Here is a 21,277-nt window from a genome sequence, read left to right as displayed (position 1 = left end):
CAGATTGCCTCTTCCTCATTTTAAAATAAAGCAATTTGATTAAGTTGAACGAAAAACCAGATGATTTAAGTGTTTCTATTTTCTAAAGTATATCACTTAGCTCAGATCATTATCCAGAAAAACGATTTAAAATATTACGTAACAATAATTCGTGACAGAACTGTGTCTCCTATTTATGCAAAATACTTGTATGCTGACAGGTCATATAACACTTTTTATTACAGTGAAGTTTATCCTCTAAAAGATAACTTGTTTATTCTCACCTACTTCTGAAGTAACAGCTAAACAGCTGTAGCAACTGAGACTAGTATTTACTTTTCCTTGGTAGTCTTGATTCTATTGTTAAGATGGCGTTGACATCCTTCTAAGTGGTCTCCAATGGTATGGAGTAAATGCCTGCTCCAGCCATCATTTTCATTGTAAACGAATCTTGACAAAGTCAGGTTCCTGTCACAGTCTATCAGCATCACTCACTAAGCTGTGGTGTGACCGTCAGTCCCTTTGAGACTTGCCTCCTTTATCAGGGTCAGCCTGTGGGAAAATCTGAACGAAAAGTTACATGTCAACTAGGTATAAAATAAAATAACATTTAAATATACTTTTACTCTTTTAATGCATGATAGTTTCAAAGACAATTCATTTTACAGATCACTTTAACTTTGTGTTCAATTATTTTACATGTGCTCATGTGCATTTAAAAATATGGTGACCCTCTCTTTTAGAACCTATTTCTTATTAGATATGTTTAGGATTCAAAAATAAATATAATTATTTGGGGTAGGATTTTAATTACTACCTCTGATATATATACCCAAAGTTTCCTTTTTTTTTTTACTTAAAGAGAAACAGTAATAACATCCTTCTCCAAAACATTTTTTCTTTCCTATCTAAAAGTTGTGTTCCAAAAAAATGATCTTTATTTCATTAATGATTATCCCCACATTTAATCATTCTTTATTTTTTTTAACTAATGTAATCTTTTTTCTTTGAATTTCTGTCTTGGTAACTTAAAGTTTCAGTTGATTTGTGAAGTAGCATTTCAAAAATTGGGCATTCATATTTCTTTTCTTTTATTTCAGTTTTTCTAATGAACCAGTTACTAAAATTCTACTTAGAATACAGGCAAGTTTGTGGTTAGTTCTATTGAATAATCTAAGTAACAATATATGAAATAGGAATTTTCCTATGGTTACACACGAGACAAAGGACCGAATACACCTCAATTTTAAAAAAGTAAAAATCAATCAGTACTTTTTAATAGCAGCTGAACCGAAGTTGCTACCTTAATGATCACTCCAGACTGCACAGATTTCCTCCTCTTGCATTCATAGGAGAGGATGACCACCATGGCAGAGGGTGTTTGAAAAAAAAAAAAAAAAGACTTGTAGTGAAAAGACAGAACCTAATGGAGTCCACTGTGACTTAGTGATTCCTATTTGAGGGTCCTTTCTCACCACCAGGTGCTGAGAGAGGAGAGAGAATTACTCAAGGATTACAGATACCTCCACCTCATTTCATAGCTGAATGTCTGCTGTGGCTGAACTGTTTTCTATACATGTTTGAGCAGGGGAAGAGAGGATTGAGGAGGGGTGGCAGAATAGAGAGAGTTGACATCATCAGAACTAAAGGATACACATCAGGAGAAGGGCCTTAGTATCAAAAGAGCATGAAAATAGAAAGTCCAGAGATAAATCCATGCACCTATGGACACCTTATTTTTTATAAAGGAGGCAAGAATATACAGTGGAGAAGAGACAATCTACTTAACAAGTGGTGCTGGGAAAACTGGTCAACCACTTGTAAAAGAATGAAACTAGAACACTTTCTAACACCATACACAAAAAATAAACTCAAAATGGATTAAAAATCTAAATGTAAGACCAGAAACTCTAAAACTCCTACAGGAAAGCATAGGCAAAACAATCTCTGACATAAATCACAACAGGATCCTCTATGACCCACCTTCCAGAGTAATGGAAATAAAAGCAAAAATAAACAAATGGGACCTAATTAAACTTAAAAGCTTTTGCACAACGAAGGAAACTATAAGCAAGGTGAAAAGACAGCCTTCAGAATGGGAGAAAATAATAGCAAATGAAGCAACTGACAAAGAATTAATCTCAAAAATATATAAGCGTCTCATGCAGCTCAATTCCAGAAAAATAACCCAATCAAAAAATGGGCCCAAGAACTAAACAGACATTTCTCCAAAGAAGACAGACAGATGGCTAACAAACACTTGAAAAGATGCTCAACATCACTCATTATCAGAGAAATGCAAATCAAAACCACAATGAGGTACCATCAAACACTGGTCAGAATGGCTGCTATCAAAAAGTCTACAAACACTAAATGCTGGAGAGGGTGTGGAAAAAAAGGAACCCTATTACACTGTTGGCGGGAATGCAAACTAGTACAGCCACTATGGAGAACAGTGTGCTGCTGCTGCTGCTGCTAAGTCACTTCAGTCGTGTCCAACTCTGTGCGACCCCATAGACGGCAGCCCACCAGGCTCCCCGTCCCTGGGATTCTCTAGGCAAGAACACTGGAGTGGGTTGCCATTTCCTTCTCTAATGCATGAAAGTGAAAAGTGAAAGTGAAGTCGCTCAGTCATGTCCAACTCCTAGCGATCCCATGGAATGCAGCCTACCAGGCTCCTCCGTCCATGGGATTTTCCAGACAAGAGTACTAGAGTGGGTTGCCATTGCCTACTCCAGAGAACAGGGTGAAGATTCCTTAAAAACCTGAAAATAGAACTCCCATATGACCCAGAAATCCCACTGCTGGGCATACATACCGAGGAAACCAGAAATGAAAAAGACACATGTACCCCAATGTTCATCGCAGCACTGTTTACAATAGCTAGGACATGGAAGCAATCTAGATGTCCATTGCAGACAAATGGATAAGAAAGCTGTGGTACATATACACAATGGAATATTACTCAGCTATTACAAAGAATGCATTTGAATCAGTTCTAATGAGGTGGATGAAACTAGATCCTATTATACAGAGTGAAGTAAGTCAGAAAGAGAAACACCAGTACAGTATATTAACACATATATATGGAATTTAGAAAGATGGTAACAATGAGCCTATATACGAGACAGCAAAAGAGACACAGATGTAAAGAACAGACTTTTGGACTCTGTGGGAGAAGGTGAGGGTGGGATGATTTGAGAGAATAGCATTGAAATATGTATATTACCATATGTGAAATAGATTGCCAGTCCAAGTTTGATGCATGAGACAGGGTGCTCAGGGCTGGTGCACTGGGATGACCCTGAGGGATGGGATGGGGAGGGAGTTGGGAAGCGGGGTCAGGATGGGGAACACATGTACACCTATGGCTGATTCATGTCAAAGTATGGCAAAAAACACTGTAATAGTGTAAAGTAATTAGTCTCCAATTAAAATAAATAAATTTAAAAAATACCATGACGTTTAGGGAGCTTGCTGTTTCTGCTAAGTTGCTTCAGTCGTGTCAGACTCTGTGCGACCCCATAGACAGCAGCCCACCAGGCTCCACCATCCCTGGGATTCTCCAGGCAAGAACACTGGAGTGGGTTGCCAATGCCATCTCCTTAGGGAGCTTAGAAGAGCACAAAGTTAAAGGACATTTTCATTGTCAAGGACCTATGCAATTAGGAGGTCTCGCTAGATGACCCCAACAAATGATCAGACATTATGTATCAGGGGATACTCCGGATATAGGCAGCTGTCACATTGTAGATGTCAGTGACCAATAAACACAGCCATAGGAATGACAGTGTGGGCAGAACTTGAGCAGGGGCCAGTTGGATGGGAGAAGACACCTCCCTTTTCTTACCAGGAGAAAGGAGAAAAATGGATGACAAGCTGTCCAAGCCCCTCTGATTTCCAGCTACCTGGGTTCTGGGGCTAGCAGGTAGTGATGGAAAGGAGGATGCAGAGTAGTGTAAAACAGAATGGATTTTTGTATGCTCAAAATCTGCTCAAGGTTATTAAGGAGTAGAAGAGGGAGTCTTGACAGAGCATATTTGAAGGCCATAATTGGAATGAAAAGTCTATATTTGCTATCAGTTCTGTTTGATAATCTGGTTGTCTTTAGAGTAGAGATAGCTTCAAAATTTATGGGTTTCTTCCCAAAGTAGTCTATTTCTCTGTATACCAGATCCATCATAAAATATATATCTGATAATACCTTAAAAATATAAAATGGATGCATAGAAAAAAAGCATCTGAATTACAAAAAGACTAAGATAGTCCATCCAACTATTTACATTTTCAGAAAATATAACTATGTCTTAAAGTTGGGGTAGAGATATAAGCAGGGAATCTCCCATACGTGTTCCTTATGAACTTGAATTTCAGTAACACTGAACTGCAAAATCAGGGTTCTGATGTGGCTCGGTGGTAAAGAATCTGCTTGTCAATGCAGGAGATTCGGGTTCAGTTCCTGGGTAGGGAAGATCTCCTGGAGAAGATGTAATGGCAACACACTCCAGTATTCTTACGTGAAGAATTTCCATGGACAGAGGAATCTGGTGAGACTACAGTCCATGGAGTCACAAAAAGGACACAACTTAGTGACTAAACAACAATAAAACCTTAAAATCATCTTATTTATCCATGAGAAATACACAGCTTTTACAGGAAAGGAAAGCTAAACACACACAGTCACTTTTTGTATATAAGTTCCATATATTTGCATATATGTAATCATAGATATATTCTTACTATCAGTGTAATTAAACAGAGTAAATAAATTGTTTCAGATTATATACATATATAATAAATAGCTTTTACCTAGAGACAAAATTGGTAATCAGGTGTTAATTTCAATTTTTCCTCTTGCATTCATATGCCCACTTAATCTGGTTGTGGTAAAATGGTACATTTGCTAATTCTTTATCCATCAAACCACACCAAACCACACACATTAGGAGCTGGCCTGCCTGATGCTTGTAGTTACACTATTTAATTTCATCATATAATAGCTGCCTGTGTGTTCTGCTGTCAGTCAGAGCACAGATTTATTTCCACCTGTGTAAGCAGGTGTCTAGCCTAAGATTCTCCCAGTGCTTCTCCACAATCTCTGTTTAGGGTTAGGTATGGGAGATTGTCGGAGAAGGTGATGGCACCCCACTCTAGTACGCTTGCCTGGAAAACCCCATGGACGGAGGAGCCTGGTGGGCTGCAGTCCATGGGGTCGCTAAGAGTCAGACACGACTGAGCGACTTCCCTTTCACTTTTTACTTTCATGCATTGGAGAAGGAAATGGCAACCCACTCTAGTGTTGTTGCCTGGAGAATCCTAGAGACGGAGGAGCCTGGTGGGCTGCCATCTATGGGGTCACACAGAGTCGGACACAACTGAAGTGACTTAGCAGCAGCAGCAGCATGGGAGATTGTCTCTCCCTTTAATTCTTCCCCCCACAACACATTAAAATATCCATATGAGGTCTAAATAATCAAACAGAAGATGTACTGAGCCTTTTCACAAGCTCATGACCATTTTTCTTGGTTTGGAAACATTTTATACATTTATCAAATGTCTGAGTTTCTGCACACTTGCCTCCACTCCATATTATAGAATATATGTTCTTTGAGGATACTAGGACTAGGTCAAGGTTTATTTGTACTCCAGTATAAAATTAAAGAAATGATGGGATTCCACTAGAATGGAAGAGGAGAAAAGAATCAGTTCTTTTCTGTTTCTCTCCAACTCCCCTTACCACATATTGGGCTTCCTTTGTGGCTCAGCTGGTAAAGAATCCACCTGCAATGTGGGAGACCTGGGTTCGATTCCTGGGTTGGGAAGATCCGCTGGAGAAGGTAAAGGCTACCCCCTCCAGTATTCTCACCTGGAGAATTCCATGGACTGTATAGTCCAGGAGGTCTCAAAGAGTCGGACACGATTGAGTGACTTTCACTTTCACCACGTTAGGACTTTTCTTATATAGGAAATCTGCTGTCTCCTGTAAGTTTTCATTCAGACTTAATAATAAACTTTAATCTCAAAGATATACATACATATGCATGTTTGTGTGTAGGCTCATATGTAGATATTGGCTTATATCATTAAATATATTGATGTAAAGCAAAGCAGTTGAAAATTATACTTTTAATAAATATGGGCATGTCTTGTTCTGAAATGGCCTATTTTCAATTCTTATTTATTCATGCTAATAGAGGGGCAAGATGTTATAAATTATGCAAAAATCACTTACAGCTGACTTGGTTATATATTGTATATTTTTCATCAGACTTAGTTTCTTAATTGTTTGCTCTATTTATTACCCAAATGAGTTAACATCATGAGTATTTACCAAATGATGATTGGCGGAGATGGCTAGGAGCATTTTATGTAGTGAGAAAATCCAATCTATGGAAAATTCTCATATGGATGATTGGTATTTACCCTTACCCAAGGACTGATATCCCATGATCCAAAAGAGATGTGGAAATAGGTAGTATTTTGTCTATAATATTTTATCAGGAAGATTTAGTCAGAATTTTAACTTTATATTTTATACCTTGATAATGTGAAAAAAGTGCTTCTCTACTGATTTGAGAGGGAAACTGAAGTATATTTGGAAAATGTCTCTTTCCCATTTATTAACTAGTAATTAAGATGTAAATAAAAGAATTTGGCTCAACTGAACAGAGAAACAAAAGTAGGTAATAGGTATAAGCAGAACTCAAATTCAGTCCAAAATAATGAATGTGAAAATTTTTCCCTCTTTCATTTATTAGTTAATTAACCTCAAAACTGGGATCTAATGTGAAAATGCAATCCTTGCATATTTTACATGAAATAGAAAGAAAAAATAATTCATTATGTATAAATTTCTAATGCAATTTTCATATTCAAATAACATTTATTCCAATGCATTATTTCTATATCCAAATGGTGTTTAACTCTAATTTTAACTGATAACATAAAAAGTAAATAAGTAATGAAGACTTTTGTACATACTTTGATAATGGAAATATTAAGTGAAAATATTTCAAAAGTTTTATCACTGTATATTTTATTGACATAATATGTTCAAAATGTATATACTTATAACTTCTCCATGTTTGACTAGGACCTTGTTATAAAGTATCAGAAAAGTCATGAATAGAGAAATAAGCTATATAAATTTGTGAAAATAGAAGTGAACTTTTATATCAATGTAGTAGCAAGTTGGAGAAATTTCTCTTATGTGAGTCATTTTTGTATGAAGCTATAAACTTCCCTTTTTTTTCTTTTTTAAGCCAAAAACTGTCATGATTTCTTGTAAAATAATATAGATAAGATAGGAATTCATTTTAATTGATTCTTTTCATTGTTTAATAAAATTTCTTTGTTTGATTGCTGAAGAATTTGAATTGAGTTTTCATTACCCACTTCTGAACAATTTACTCTAAGATCCAGACAGTATTGAGCTAATGAGTTTGAATTTATATTGAACCTTAACTGTCTTCAGGAAGTAAATGGAAAAAAAATCATGGCAATAACTAAGTATTTATGTCGTAGAGATTTTACAATGAGGCTTTAAATAGTGCTAAAGTATTTAAGTTGGAGTTTTACCAATTTTGCTGTTTCTAAGCATATTATATGAAAAGATGGTTTCTTTTCCTTTTTAAGAAATGGAAACTCATAAACCAACAGGGATATTACAGAAAATTTCTTTCAAGTGGGTAGTTTTTACATTCAGTAGATTCAGTTAAGCAATAAATGTTAAAATAATTTAATCTAAGAACATGCCTACATTAAAATGATATATAAAAATCTTTCAAGGAGTATCCTATTAAGTGTTTCAAGATTCTCTTGATCCAAAACACTGTCACAATTTTAAAATGCATGCCCTCAAATGCACTGTTCTGACTTCGGCATTGGTATTGCCACAATTATAAACTTGTTTCTCTGTAATTGAAAACAGGAGATGTTGATATGCATACATTTAATTTATTGCTTCGATATTATTATCTTTTGTAAAGTGATCTTTGAGTTCTCTGTATTCTATCTAATCAAATTGGGCATTTAATAATTCCATGTTTAGCATTTGCCATGGAATTAAGTTAGGAAACTTAACTCTGAAAAGTGACTAGGATTCCATTAAGCAAGGATAACTTTGCATTCTATAATTATCACTGTGATTCAGGCCCAAGAGGTAATGAATTCTTGAGGTACATAATAAGGTCAATTTTATATTAAATTGGTTAGTCAAACAGTATTAAATCCCACAAATAGGCTACCTATTGTAGGAATGTCATTTTTCAAAAACTACATTCAAAAAATAGAAAAACAAAAGGAAAATATGGTTTAGGAGAAACTTATCTACTTGAGCTTGTTTCCCAAGAAATCACTTAGCCACTTTCCAAATGTGATATGTTTTTTAAAACATCATTTCAAATTAGTCATTAGAAGATTTGGAATAATACTGTAGACAAATAATTTATATTCATTCCCCACAGGCAGCAGTGATGGTTCTTGGGATAAAGAAACACTGTACTCTTCCCCACCCCAGGGATCTAAGGCTTCTGTTACCCACCCCCGCATACCTGGAGTGCATAGCCTTCCAGTTAGTCATCCTCTCCACCATCTTCAGCAGAGCCACCTTCTGCCAAATGGTACGATGGCATTTTTTAGCACTAAAAATAATAGCTGTAAAAGAAAAAAAAAAGTAATGATCAGATAGTAAAATATAGGATGTAGTTGAAATGTATATTACATTTAGATAGTTAATTATGATAAAGAAAACCATAGTATTTAAAACAAGAATTAGATTGATCAGAATAATGTAGCAAAAAATTAACTGTTTGTATTAAAAACCAATGAAGAGTGGTGAGTGATAAAACATGACACCAAACTGGTTAGTTTTTACTTTAATTTCCCTGAGTGATAAATGGGCATTGTTGCATACAAAGAGGACAAATATTTTTCCTTTGATTGTCATTATTAGAACATTTTTAAATGCTTCAATTTTCAATGATTATGTTCTTAACCATTTTAATTAGTGAGATATACTATATTTCATCATTCTATTTGAATAGAGAGATGCTGATACATGTGCATTTTTTACAGGACTGGAGCTTCCTTTTATGATGATGCCCCACCCTCTAATTCCTGTCAGCCTACCTCCAGCATCTGTCACCATGGCAATGAGCCAGATGAACCATCTTAGCACCATTGCAAATATGGCGGCAGCAGCACAAGTTCAGAGTCCCCCATCCAGAGTTGAGACATCTGTTATTAAGGTAATTGTTTAATTATACGACTGATTTGGCCAAAACCAAGATCCTCTTAAGTCACCATCACTCAATCAATCCATTTTTCTTATTGCACAAGTAGTTCTAACTTTAAAAAGCTAAGTGATATAGAAAATAGATTATAAGAAAGTCACTTATAGTAATTAGAACTATGGGTACAATATTTAAGCAGGCTGGTTAACTTAAAGTTCTCCATTATATCCACTAAGAAGGAGATGAATTAAATGATATATTTCAAATTTTGTGTATGTGCTTGAAAGTATGGTTATGTTTGTGTTCATGGGTATGTGTGCATATTTGTATTTTGTTATGAGCCTTGAGGTATGGAAATTAGTATCTGATTTGTTTTCAAAAGACCACAAGGGTTAAATTATGTTTCTGCCACTTAACTAGCTCTGTCATCTTGATTTAACTCCATCTTTCTGATTGTTTCTATACCTAAAAATGGATAATACCATATGGATATAAAAAACTAAACGAAATAATAAAATTGGAAGTTTTTTGTAGATTAAAAAATAAACAGGAATTGGAAGATAACATACAAACATCACATATGTATGTACACAATGCTCTGACTCTCTCTCTCTGTATATGTGTGTGGGAGGTATGTTTACATTTTTAAATGGGTGTGTATCTGTATATACTTTTTCATTCATATTACTTTATAATGTATTTTTAAATCAAAGTACTTTAAATGCATTGACAGAATAGACTATTAATTTTTAAAGTAAGTAAAAGACACCTCACACTGCATTATCCATATTTGACATAATTATTATCCTGTTTTTCTGAATATAAAACGTGTGAGTTTAGGGGAGTCTCTGGAGCATGTTTTACATAAATGGCCTTGTTACAATTTTTATTCGTTGCTTGTGGAATGCAGAATTTAATGCCCATTTTAGTATACAGTTTGGTGGTTTCTAATGAAACTAAACATGTTCTTACCATACAATCATATGATTTTTACCCAAAAGAGTTGAACACTGATGTTTACACAATAATTTGCACATGGACATTTATAGAAGTTGTTTTCAAAATTGCCAAATCTTGGAAGCAACCAAGATGCCCTTCAGTAATTGACTGGATAAAAAAAAAATGTGCATATCCATCTGCTATGACTATGTTTTTTACCATTTTGTTAACAATATGGATAACCCTGGAGAGTATTATATTTAGTGAAATAAAGCAGACAAAGAGAGGCAAATACTGTGTCTCTTCACTTTTATTTAGAGTCTTAAAAAATAAAACAAATAAACAAACACAACAGAAATAGATTCACAGATAACAGAAAACAAACTAGCGGTTACCTGAGGGAAGAGGGTTGGGCGAGGAGCAACTAGGTGAAGGGGGTTAGAGGTACCAAACTATGGGTACAAATAAACATGCAACAAACATATGGTGTACAACACAGAAAATATAGTCCATATTTTATAGTAATTTTATATGGAGAGTAATATATAAAAATACCAAGGTGCTATGATATACACCTGAAACTAATGCAATATTGTAAGTCAACTGTGTTTCCAAAAAATAAATTAACATTTATTAAATGGGTAAGCCATGGTTCAATAAGAGATCATATGAAAAACTGAAATAGAGAAGTTTATTAATCATGGGACCTGGAGGAAGTATTGATACTTGGCGTGCCTCCAGAGACAGGACAGGGAGGTTAAGATGGGGTACAGACAGAGAGGGCAAGGCAGGACCTGAGGCAAATGCCTTATTAGGATCCATGGATGAGTACTTTGGGGTTTCCAAGCTAAGGTTGGATTGGTCAATTCAAACCAAAGAGTAGGGTTTTGGTAAGCCTCCCAGGGATCTTATCTAAGAAGACTGTTGATCACAAGGGCTGTTGAGGACACATACCAGGAACTTATATTTGTTCATTACTCTGGCATGCACTAGCATGAAGGGGCTAGTGTCAATTTAAGGTCCCTGCAGTCCTCTTGGTCAAAGAAAATGGATGCTGAGGCAGTAATACTAGGGAGTAGCTTAGCCAAATTCTCACTACCATAAAGGAATATTAAGACCTAAAAAGAAATGAGCTATCAAGCCATGAAGAGAAACTCAAGTGCATACTGCTAAGTTAAAGAAGCTAGTTTGAAAAGGTTTTGCACTATATGGTTTCAAGTGTAGGACACTCTGGAATAAGTCAAAACTATGGAGATCCTAAAAATAGCAGTTCACAACTGTCCAGGCCATAGACGGGAGCCAGTACATCACCTGTTAGGAACCTGGCCCCAAACACAGTGGGGGCAAGTTAACAAGGCTTCATCTGTATTTACAGTCACTCCCCATCATTCATGTTACTGCCTGAATTCAGGAATTCAAACTGGGGCTCCCAATTATTCTGGATTATAGAATGCTGTATATTTACTTCATTACATATCATAATGTAATAATAATAAACATAAAGTACAGAATGAATGTAATGTGCTTGAATCATCCCCAAATTATCCCCAACCCCATCCGTGGAAAAACTGTCTTCCACAGAACTGGTCCCTGGTGCTAAAATGTTGAAGATCACTGCTAAAAATATCAGTGGTGGCTAGTGGGTGGGAGCAGGGGATGAATAGAGAAGGGAGAGTTTTTACGGCTATGGAAATACCCTGTATGATACTGTGATGGTTTTCGGGTATTATGCATTTTCTAAAGGTCTAGTTATTACTTATGTAAAAAGTTGAATAATATGCAAATAGGATTTTTTTTAACATAATAGTGGCTCTGTAAACAAAGAGGAATGGAATCCCTGTCTCTTATGTCTCCTGCATTGGCAGGTGAGTTCTTTACCACTAGCGCCACCTGGGAAGCCCCAAAGAAAGATGGGCTTATGTTCCTTATGTAATTTTCAGAAGTACCCTTACCAGAGAAAAATAACAAATATCATAGGAGACCCAGATGAACTAATAAAACATCCTTACATCCTTTCTTGAGAGAATGCCAGTGAATGCTACATTGTTATTAGTCAAAGAACTGAGAAGAGAACTTTTTCAAATCCTGAGTGACTTTTCACTACTAGATAATTTGTTAATTTGTTAATCACAGTATTAATTCAACTTACAATCATTTCTGGTAATAGTTATTACTGAGAACTTAGCATTCTTATAACCTCGCTCATTTGAAGCAGTGTTTAGAAAACTCTCATTATACATATTAATTAAAATTATTTTAGAGGAAATTTTTATTTTCCCCAAAGAAAATGTTTACCTCTTCAGTTCAGTTCAGTCACTCAGTCGTGTCCGACTCTTTGTGACCCCATGAATCGCAGCACGCCAGGCCTCCCTGTCCATCACCAACTCCCGGAGATCACTCAGACTCATGTCCATTGAGTCGGTGATGCCATCCAGCCATCTCGTCCTCTGTCGTCCCCTTCTCCTCCTGCCCCCAATCCCTCCCAGCATCAGAGTCTTTTCCAATGAGTCGACTCTTTGCATGAGGTGGCCAAAGTCTGGAGTTTCAGCTTTAGCATCAACTCTTATGTCACATCAAATAGTGTGGGGCGAAGTAGGTAATTAGAATATAGCCTACAATTTGGTTGCTTGAAAAGATCCTAAATTAAAAGTGAAATGTTAAATACTGAAAAAGATTTACCTGTATTGGAAAAAAAAAAAAGGTAAAACAAGAAAAAATAGGGATCATCCCTATATGGGAATGTGCTAGTTACATTTTTTATAGTAATGATAAGAATTAAACTTAAAGTCAACCTAAATAAAACTGGCAATAAGAATGTATTGAACAGAAGAGAAGCAAAAACACAGCTCTTAGTGTTACACATATATATATATTTTAGTTGTTATCCTTGCATACTAATTACAAGAACCATGATGATTTTCTCATAATTTATTTTTGAAAATGTAGGTACTGGTTCAAGCATTAGAATGGGGTCTACAAGCTGCTGAACTTGAGTAAATCTACCCTGCTGTCAATTTTTGTAATGGACTATGAGTTAAGAATGACTTTACATTTTTAAATGGTTGGAAAAAATCAGAAGAAAACTCTTTTATAACACATGAATATCATATGGAATTCAACTTTTGGTGTCCATAAATAAACTTTTTGGAACATAGACCCACACCAATTTACATAATGTCCATGACTACTTTCACATACAGAGGCAGAGTTAAATAAAATATATGCCAACCTGTTTTTTACAGAAAAAAAATGGCCAATCCTTGAGTTTTGATGAACTCAAACCCATGTGAATCTTAGGCTGTGGTTAATTGAAGCAGCACAAATGAAACTCCCAAACAACATAGAGCAATAGGACTTGGTATTGAAAGAAAAGAAGAAAAACATTGAAGTAGAGAAAATTACATAGGTGAGGACAGTTCCAATATGACATGGTTATTTGCTTTAAATGAAAGCCTCCAAGACAGAGTCTGCTAAAGTATTGAATTTAAATTTTCTCTGGTTGATTGTTTTGGACTACTGTAAATATTAGTGCAATAACTTTGAGGAGGGAGGAAAAGGACATAGGATGTTTACACACTAGTAATTCTACATTAAATCCCTAATAGCTAAATGTCTGTAAGATTATATCAAATTACTACAAGTTCTGATTTGGTCTATTATGTATCAGATTGAAATCCATGTATATTTACTGTTTAATATTCACAGAACTTGAAGAGTAGAGGCTTTGAATGTTCAGTTCAGTTCAGTAGCTCAGTTGTATCCGACTCTCTGCGACCCCATGGACTGCAGCACACCAGGCCCCCTGTCCATCACCAAATCCCAGAGCCTACTCAAACTCATGCTCATTTAGTTGGTGATGCCATCCAACCATCTCATCCTCTGTCATCCTATTCTTCTCCTGCCTTCAATCTTTCCCAGCATCAGGGTCTTTTCAAATGAGTCAGCTCTTCGCAACATGTGGCCAAAGTATTGGAGTTTCAGCTTCAACATCAGTCCTTCCAATGAATATTCAGGACTGATTTCCTTTAGGATGGATGGGTTGGATCTCCTTGCAGTCCAAGGGACTCTAAAGAGTTTTCTCCAATATACTAGTTCAAAAGCATCAATTCTTCAGCGCTCAGCTTTCTTTATAGTCCAACTCATACATGACCATATGATACATATATATGTATCACAGTCATCATTGTCATCCATAAATGACCACCAAAGCCTTGACTAGACGGACCTTTGTTGGCAAAGTAATGTCTCTACTTTTTAATATGCTGTCTAGGCTGGTCATAACTTTTCTTTCAGGGAATAAACGTCTTTTAATTTCATGGCTGCAGTCACCAGCTGCATTGATTTTAGAGTCCAAAACCATAAAGATGCCACTGTTTCCATTGTTTCCCCATCTATTTGCCATGAAGTGATGGGACAAGATGCCATGATCTTTGTTTTCTGAATGTTGAGCTTTAAGCCAACTTTTTCATCTCCTCTTTCACTTTCATCAAGAGGCTCTTTAATTCTTCTTCGCTTTCTGCCATAAAGGTGGTGTCATCTGCATATCTGAGGTGATTGATATTTCTCCCAGCAACCTGGGTTCCAGGTTGTGCTTTGTCCAGCCCGTCGTTTCTCATGATGTACTCTGCATATAAGTTAAATAAGCAGGGTGACAATATACAGCCTTGATGTACTCCTTTTCCTATTTGGAACCAGTCTGTTGTTCCATGTCCAGTTCTTCTTCTTCTTTTTTTTTTTTTTTAACTTTACAATATTGTATTGGTTTTGCCATATATCAACATGAATCCGCCACAGGCATACACATGTTCCCCATCCTGAACCTGCCTCCCTCCTCCCTCCCCGTACTATCCCTCTGGGTCGTAATGCACCAGCCCCAAGAATCCAGTATCATGCATCGAACCTGGACTGACGATTCGTTTCATATATGATATTATACATGTTTCAATGCCATTCTACCAAATCGTCCCACCCTCCACGTCCAGTTCTAACTGTTGCTTCCTGACCTGCCTACAGGTTTCTCAAGAGGCAGGTCAGATGGTCTGGTATTCCCATCTCTTTCAGAATTTTCCACAGTTTGTTGTGATCCACACAGTCAAAGGCTTTGGCATAGTCAAGAAAGCAGAAATAGATGTTTTTCTGGAACTCTCTTGCTTTTTCGATGAACCATTGGATGTTGGAAATTTGATCTCTGGTTCCTCTGCCTTTTCTAAATACAGCTTGGACATCTGGAAGTTCACAGTTCACGTACTGTTGAACCCTGGCTTGGAGAATTTTGAGCATTTCTTTACTAGCATGTGAGATGAGTGCAATTGTGCAATAGTTTGAGCATTCTTTGTCATTTCCTTTTTTTGGGATTGGAAAGAAAACTGACCTTTCCCAGTCCCATGGCCACTGCTGAGTTTTCCAATTTTGCTGGCATATTGAGTGCAACACTTTCACAGCATCATCTTTCAGGATTTGAAATAGTTCAACTGGAATTCCATCACCTCCACTAGCTTCCTAAGGCCCACTTAACTTCATATTCCAGGATGTCTGGCTCTAGGTGAGTGATCACACCATCGTGATTATCTGTGTCATGAAGATCTTTTTTGTACAGTTTTTCTGTGTATTTTTGCCAATTTTTAATATCTTCTGCTTCTGTTAGGTCCATATCATTTCTTTATTTATTGAGCCCATCTTTGCATGAAATGCTGCCTTGGTATCTCTAATTTTCTTGAAGAGATCTCTAATTTATTGAAGAGTTCTCTAGTCTTTGAATGTTAGATGTTTTATAATCCAACTTCCCCCATGATGGAGAAATCATTCCTGCATACTCTCTACCCATTTTTATATATCTGTGTTGTAGAAAGCCTATTCTGTTTTCAGCAAATTTGAGTGATGAAGTTATTCATTGATTAAATTAAAATTTTCATCTCAATAGCTTCTACTTGTACGTTGTATTTTCTTAAGAAGAAAATGTCTACAAATTATTCTGTTTTCTAACCATTTAAATATTTAAGTTCTCTATTATATATAGTACCTATGGTATTTCCTTTTTCCAGACCAAATATTCTAATTTCTTCTGACAAATTTTCATCCAACCTCATGGTTGACTTTCTTTTTTTTTTAAATCAGCTCCCACCACACCACCCCTTCCTGAATAATGTTTTAGTAGTGGACCCCCAGAAAAGAGACGAAACTAACATAAAATTTAGCTTGGACAATACTTTATAAATTTAGTCATAGTTCATAACTTTTTGTTAGTTGAATGAGTGACTCAGTAAATTTCATGGGTTTTGATGTGAAATGCAACTAATTTAATTCTTTATCTTTTGTTTGTATTAGGAATTTGCATTTATCCATATTAATTTTTCCTGTCTATTGATTTAGGCTCTTTAGGTGCTATTTAATGTTATTATTCCAAACTATCATATTAGCTATTTATACCACCTTTGTATAATTTCCAAATTGTAAAGGGATGTATCACTTGTATTACCTTAAATCACTGAGGAAAACAAACAGTATGAATCAAGAGATCAATTCCTCTTGTCATTAGAGAATTCCTAATAGGCTGAAATGCTCTACTCATTGATTCTCTTTGAGAATCATTCATCAAATAACCCCCAATCCCCCTGAATGAATCGATATTTTTCTCACTTTTATTTAATAAATTCACAATGGTATTGTAAGGATTTTTTAAATGGTTCTTGCTGAAATATAAAACAAATTTAAAGAAGAAAGGCAATGTATTTTAGTAGTTTAAAATATGAATTCTGGAGGAAGCCTCCTTGGTTTATATTCCAGCTCTGCCATCTCCTAGTCTTATGACCTTGTAAAAGTCACTTAACGTCCCTGTCTTTGTTTGCTCTTCTGTATAATGGGCATTATTATATTACTGCCTCATCAGGTTGTCATAATGAGTAAGTCTGTATTTATAAAATCATTAGAAGCCTTTCTACAGTGACATTATCTTCACCTTGCTGCTGCTGCTGCTAAGTTGCTTCAGTTGTGTCTGACTCTGTGCGACCCCATGGACGGAAGCCCACCAGGCTCCCCCATCCTTGGGATTCTCCAGACAGGAACACTGGAGTCTTGGGTTGCCATTTCCTTCTCCAGTGCATGAAAGTGAAAAGTGAAAGTGAAGTCGCTCAGTCATGTCCGACTCTTACCGACCCCATGGACTACAGCCTACCAGGTTCCTCCATCCATGGGATTTTCAAGGCAAGAATACTGGAGTGGGGTGCCATTGCCTTCTCCAATCGTCACCTTATTTCATTTTCTTCCAAAGTATTCAAAATCATCCGTTTAAAATAAGTTCATAATTCTATATAGAACCTATGACAAGATTTTGAAATACAGTTGCAATAATGTAATAAGACCTCTCTCTCTTTCACACTCCCTTTTTCTTGTTTAGCTCTTCTTACATAACAAAAGTAGTGTATTTTGCTTTTGGGGGGTTTGTAGTTCAGTGGTATGCAAAGCAGACATTTAAATGCATTTTTTATATCATTTTTCTTTAATGATAATATAGAATTGTTTTGAGACATTTGGCAACATTCAAATTATTCTACATTACTGAATAAACATCTTTCCTCATGCACCATATTACAGTATTTTTCTGAGAACATAAAATATGACTTAATTTTAATTAATTTTCTCTACCAGTCTGCTGTTGTGTGGTGTGTGTGTCAGAGAGAGAGAGAACTTAGAGACAGTTTAGGATATTCTCATTTAAAGAACTAAACACTGAAAATTTTTATATGCAGTGTATAAATTTTCCATCTGTAATATCTTTTCTAAACTGGTCCCTAAAATGCTATATCAGTAAATAATACTTTACTTGCATTAAGTTCAAAATGTTAAAAGATTATAAAAACTGGAACCAGAGTAACTGGATTCACAAAGTAGATTTAAAAAACCTTACAGTAATGTCATTTACCTAATTTGCTTTTGAGTACAGAATAATTTATTTTGGAGCAACCATGAATAATTCTAGATGTATGGATCATTTTTATACATCATTTTTAAGAAAAGAAAACTATATTGTATAAATTTTACTTGAATTTTGAAAAGCAGTTATATATGTTCCCTTAATGTTTATTTGGGTATTGATATTAAATATGAAAAGGGGATGCTAACAAGGAAGAGGAAGTATTAAAACTCCAACTAAGGATGCCATATATCAGTGTACTGAAATACAAGACACATATTTATATCCATGAGTGCATAATAATGTTAAAATGTAAACTCATTGCTCACCATTGGAGAATTCTAGGGACCTGAATATTTTAAAAGACAAAAAAAAAAAAAAAAAGGTTTAAATAAAGGATAGAGGGGTGGAATGAAGCATTTCCCTGCCTTCCTCATACAGACTGTCCCTTCAGTTCAGTTCAGTTCAGTCGCTCAGTCGTGTCCGACTCTGCGACCCCATGAATTGCAGCACGCCAGGCCTCCCTGTCCATCACCAACTCCTGAAGTTCACCCAATCTCATGTCCATCGAGTTGGTGATGCCATCCAGCCATCTCATCCTCTGTCATCCCCTTCTCCTCCTGCCCCCAATACCTCCCAGCAGCAGAGTCTTTTCCAATGAGTCAGCTCTTCATATGAGGTGGCCAAAATATTGGAGTTTCAGCTTTAGCATCATTCCTTCCAAAGAACACCTAGGACTGATCTCCTTCAGAATAACTGGTTGGATCTCCTTGCAGTCCAAGACTCTCGAATCTTCTCCAACACCACAGTTCAAAAGCACCAATTCTTCAGTGCTCAGCTTTCTTCACAGTCCAACTCTCACATCCATACATGACCACTGGAAAAACCATAGCCTTGACTAGATGGACATTTGTTGGCAAAGTAATGTCTCTGCTTTTGAATATGCTGTCTAGGTTGGTCATAACTTTCCTTCCAAGGAGTAAGCGTCTTTTAATTTCATGGCTGCAGTCACCATCTGCAGTGATTTTGGAGCCCCCCAAAATAAAGTCTGACAATATTTCCACTGTTTCCCCATCTATTTCCGATGAAGTTATGGGACCAGATGCCATGATCTTAGTTTTATGAATGTTGAGCTTTAAGCCAACTTTTTCACTCTCCTCTTTCACTTTCATCAAGAGACTTTTTAGTTCCTCTTCACTTTCTGCCATAAGGGTGGTATCATCTGCATATCTGAGGTTATTGATATTTCTCCCAGCAACCTTTATCCCAGCTTGTGCTTCTTCCAGCCCAGCATTTCTCATGATGTACTCTGCATATAAGTTAAATAAGCAGGGTGACAATATACAGCCTTGACGTACTCCTTTTTAAGTTAACACAGTAATGCACGAGAGAAACTTTCTGTTCATAGAAATCTTCTGATTATGGAATGACATATTTCAAATTTATCAAACTGTAAACCCTAATGAAGTGATGAATCTAGGCCATTATTATTAGTGTTGATTGTCATCATAAAATGCAACCAAGCAGACACTCAGTGCTTCTTGTAGAAGCATACACCACTATCTATGAAATACTCTTGCTGCCATATCAACTTGAATCAAGCATCCAGATGTACTTATACCAGAAATTCAGAGGATGGAGGAACGGAGTCAAATTAGACCCATCAAGGAACTGTGAGCAGTTCATAGAGGGGGTGACCTCTTAGAACATACACAGTGCCTTAACTAGATAAAAAGTTGGCTTTAAGCCTTCAGCATGAACAGAGAGATGCCAATTAATGGCAACACTGGCTGACTCAGAACTTACATTTTCATCCTTGCTATCTTCCTTCTATTCCACCTACTTGACTTCTCTTTTAATTAAGATGATAATATTTATTATTACATAAGACTGAGGTATAACTTTTGAGTCAGGACTGCCTTTTGCTGCTCAAAATGATTGTAGGAATTTGTTTTACCAAATAGGAATCTGGAATTTCCAGACTGCCTGAATTCTTATAGATATGGGAAAAATATAGTTCCCTATCAACATTGAATAAGTTTGAGGAGATAGTAGGAGAATAAAGTTAAGTCGTTTATGATTACACTCAAGGGCCCTACCATTTTCCCATTTCCCGTGAGTATTTCCCACATACTCATAAGCAAAATTGAGTATTTCTTGAAAATCATCATCAAAACAATGAAAAAGAGCTATGTAAATATCCTTTGAAGCCTCAGTTTAGAAGTCTGAGTTGGAGTTTTGATAATGGCTACCTAATCTTCTACTAGATGCATGTATATTAAAATTGTTTGTTATGTCTTCCAGAAGTATTTTTTAACATTTTCCTGAATGCAGAATCCCAATCCTATTATTTATCCTTTCTGTTCACTTTTCCAGAAGGAGAGAATTTGGATATCACAATCAGTGTAAATGATTATGGATTTCACTAAGAGTATTTACTCACTGATGGTATATACTTCATTAGAGAAAGGAATTTTATTGGTTTTGTTTACTTACACATAACCAGACCCTAGAACACTGGTGTACATTAAGTGTTCAGTGAATAACCTCTGAATGAATGAAGTCTGAGTTATCTTAAAGCTCAGGAGTTTAGGTTCTAGAAAATGCTAATCAACTTCAATTTTGTACTGTAACAGTTGTATGAAGATAAATTTAACATTTCTTCTTCCCAATTCTATAACATACTCAATAAGGGAATTGCTAACTGAAGAAGTGATGAAAATGAAGATAATTAAAATGAGAGCAGTATAAAGTAAAGTTAAATGAAATAACCCTTTAGAGAAATGAACTGTGATTATTTAATCTTATGCTAAGAAAATATTTTAAGTTGATAAAATAGAATGCACTTTGTGGGGGAGATGAGGCTGCTGAGATAGTGCATTTTTTCATGTTTAGTCAAATGTGTAATATTGAACAGCTTATATTTTTAATTTAATTTTTACTTTAATTTTTATTAACATACAGTTGATTAAAATGTGCTGTGTTTCAGGTATACAGTAAAGTGATTAAACTCTACATATATATGTATGTATATATTCAGCTATATATATGTATGTGCTTGTATATTCTTTTTCTGATTCTTTTTTCTATACGTTATTACAAAATATTGAGTATAGTTCCCTGTGCTATTTGGTAGGTTCTTTTTGGTTATCTATTTCATATATAGTAGTGTGTGTATATTAATCCCAAACTACTTTTTATTTTAGCATTTTAGAAT

At 35.7% G+C, this 21,277-nt stretch overlaps 1 protein-coding gene across 3 annotated transcripts in view; it reads left to right on the top strand.

The window, feature by feature from the left end:
* Positions 1-21,277, top strand: part of DACH1 (dachshund family transcription factor 1) — a 475,499-nt gene that overhangs the window by 314,478 nt on the left and 139,744 nt on the right. For 2 of the 3 annotated variants that reach the window (XM_061435055.1, XM_061435056.1), the window contains exons 4-5: positions 8,445-8,600; positions 9,055-9,227. In XM_061435055.1, coding sequence (XP_061291039.1) covers positions 8,445-8,600; positions 9,055-9,227 — 329 coding nt within the window. The remainder of the gene's footprint in view (positions 1-8,444; positions 8,601-9,054; positions 9,228-21,277) is intronic. The other variant, XM_061435057.1, reaches the window with a different exon arrangement.

The sequence above is a fragment of the Bos javanicus genome, chromosome 12 (assembly GCF_032452875.1).
Source record: "Bos javanicus breed banteng chromosome 12, ARS-OSU_banteng_1.0, whole genome shotgun sequence".
NCBI lineage: Eukaryota > Metazoa > Chordata > Mammalia > Artiodactyla > Bovidae > Bos > Bos javanicus.
The sequence above is the reverse complement of the archived record's forward strand: the minus strand, read 5'-3'. Positions and strand labels throughout refer to the sequence as shown.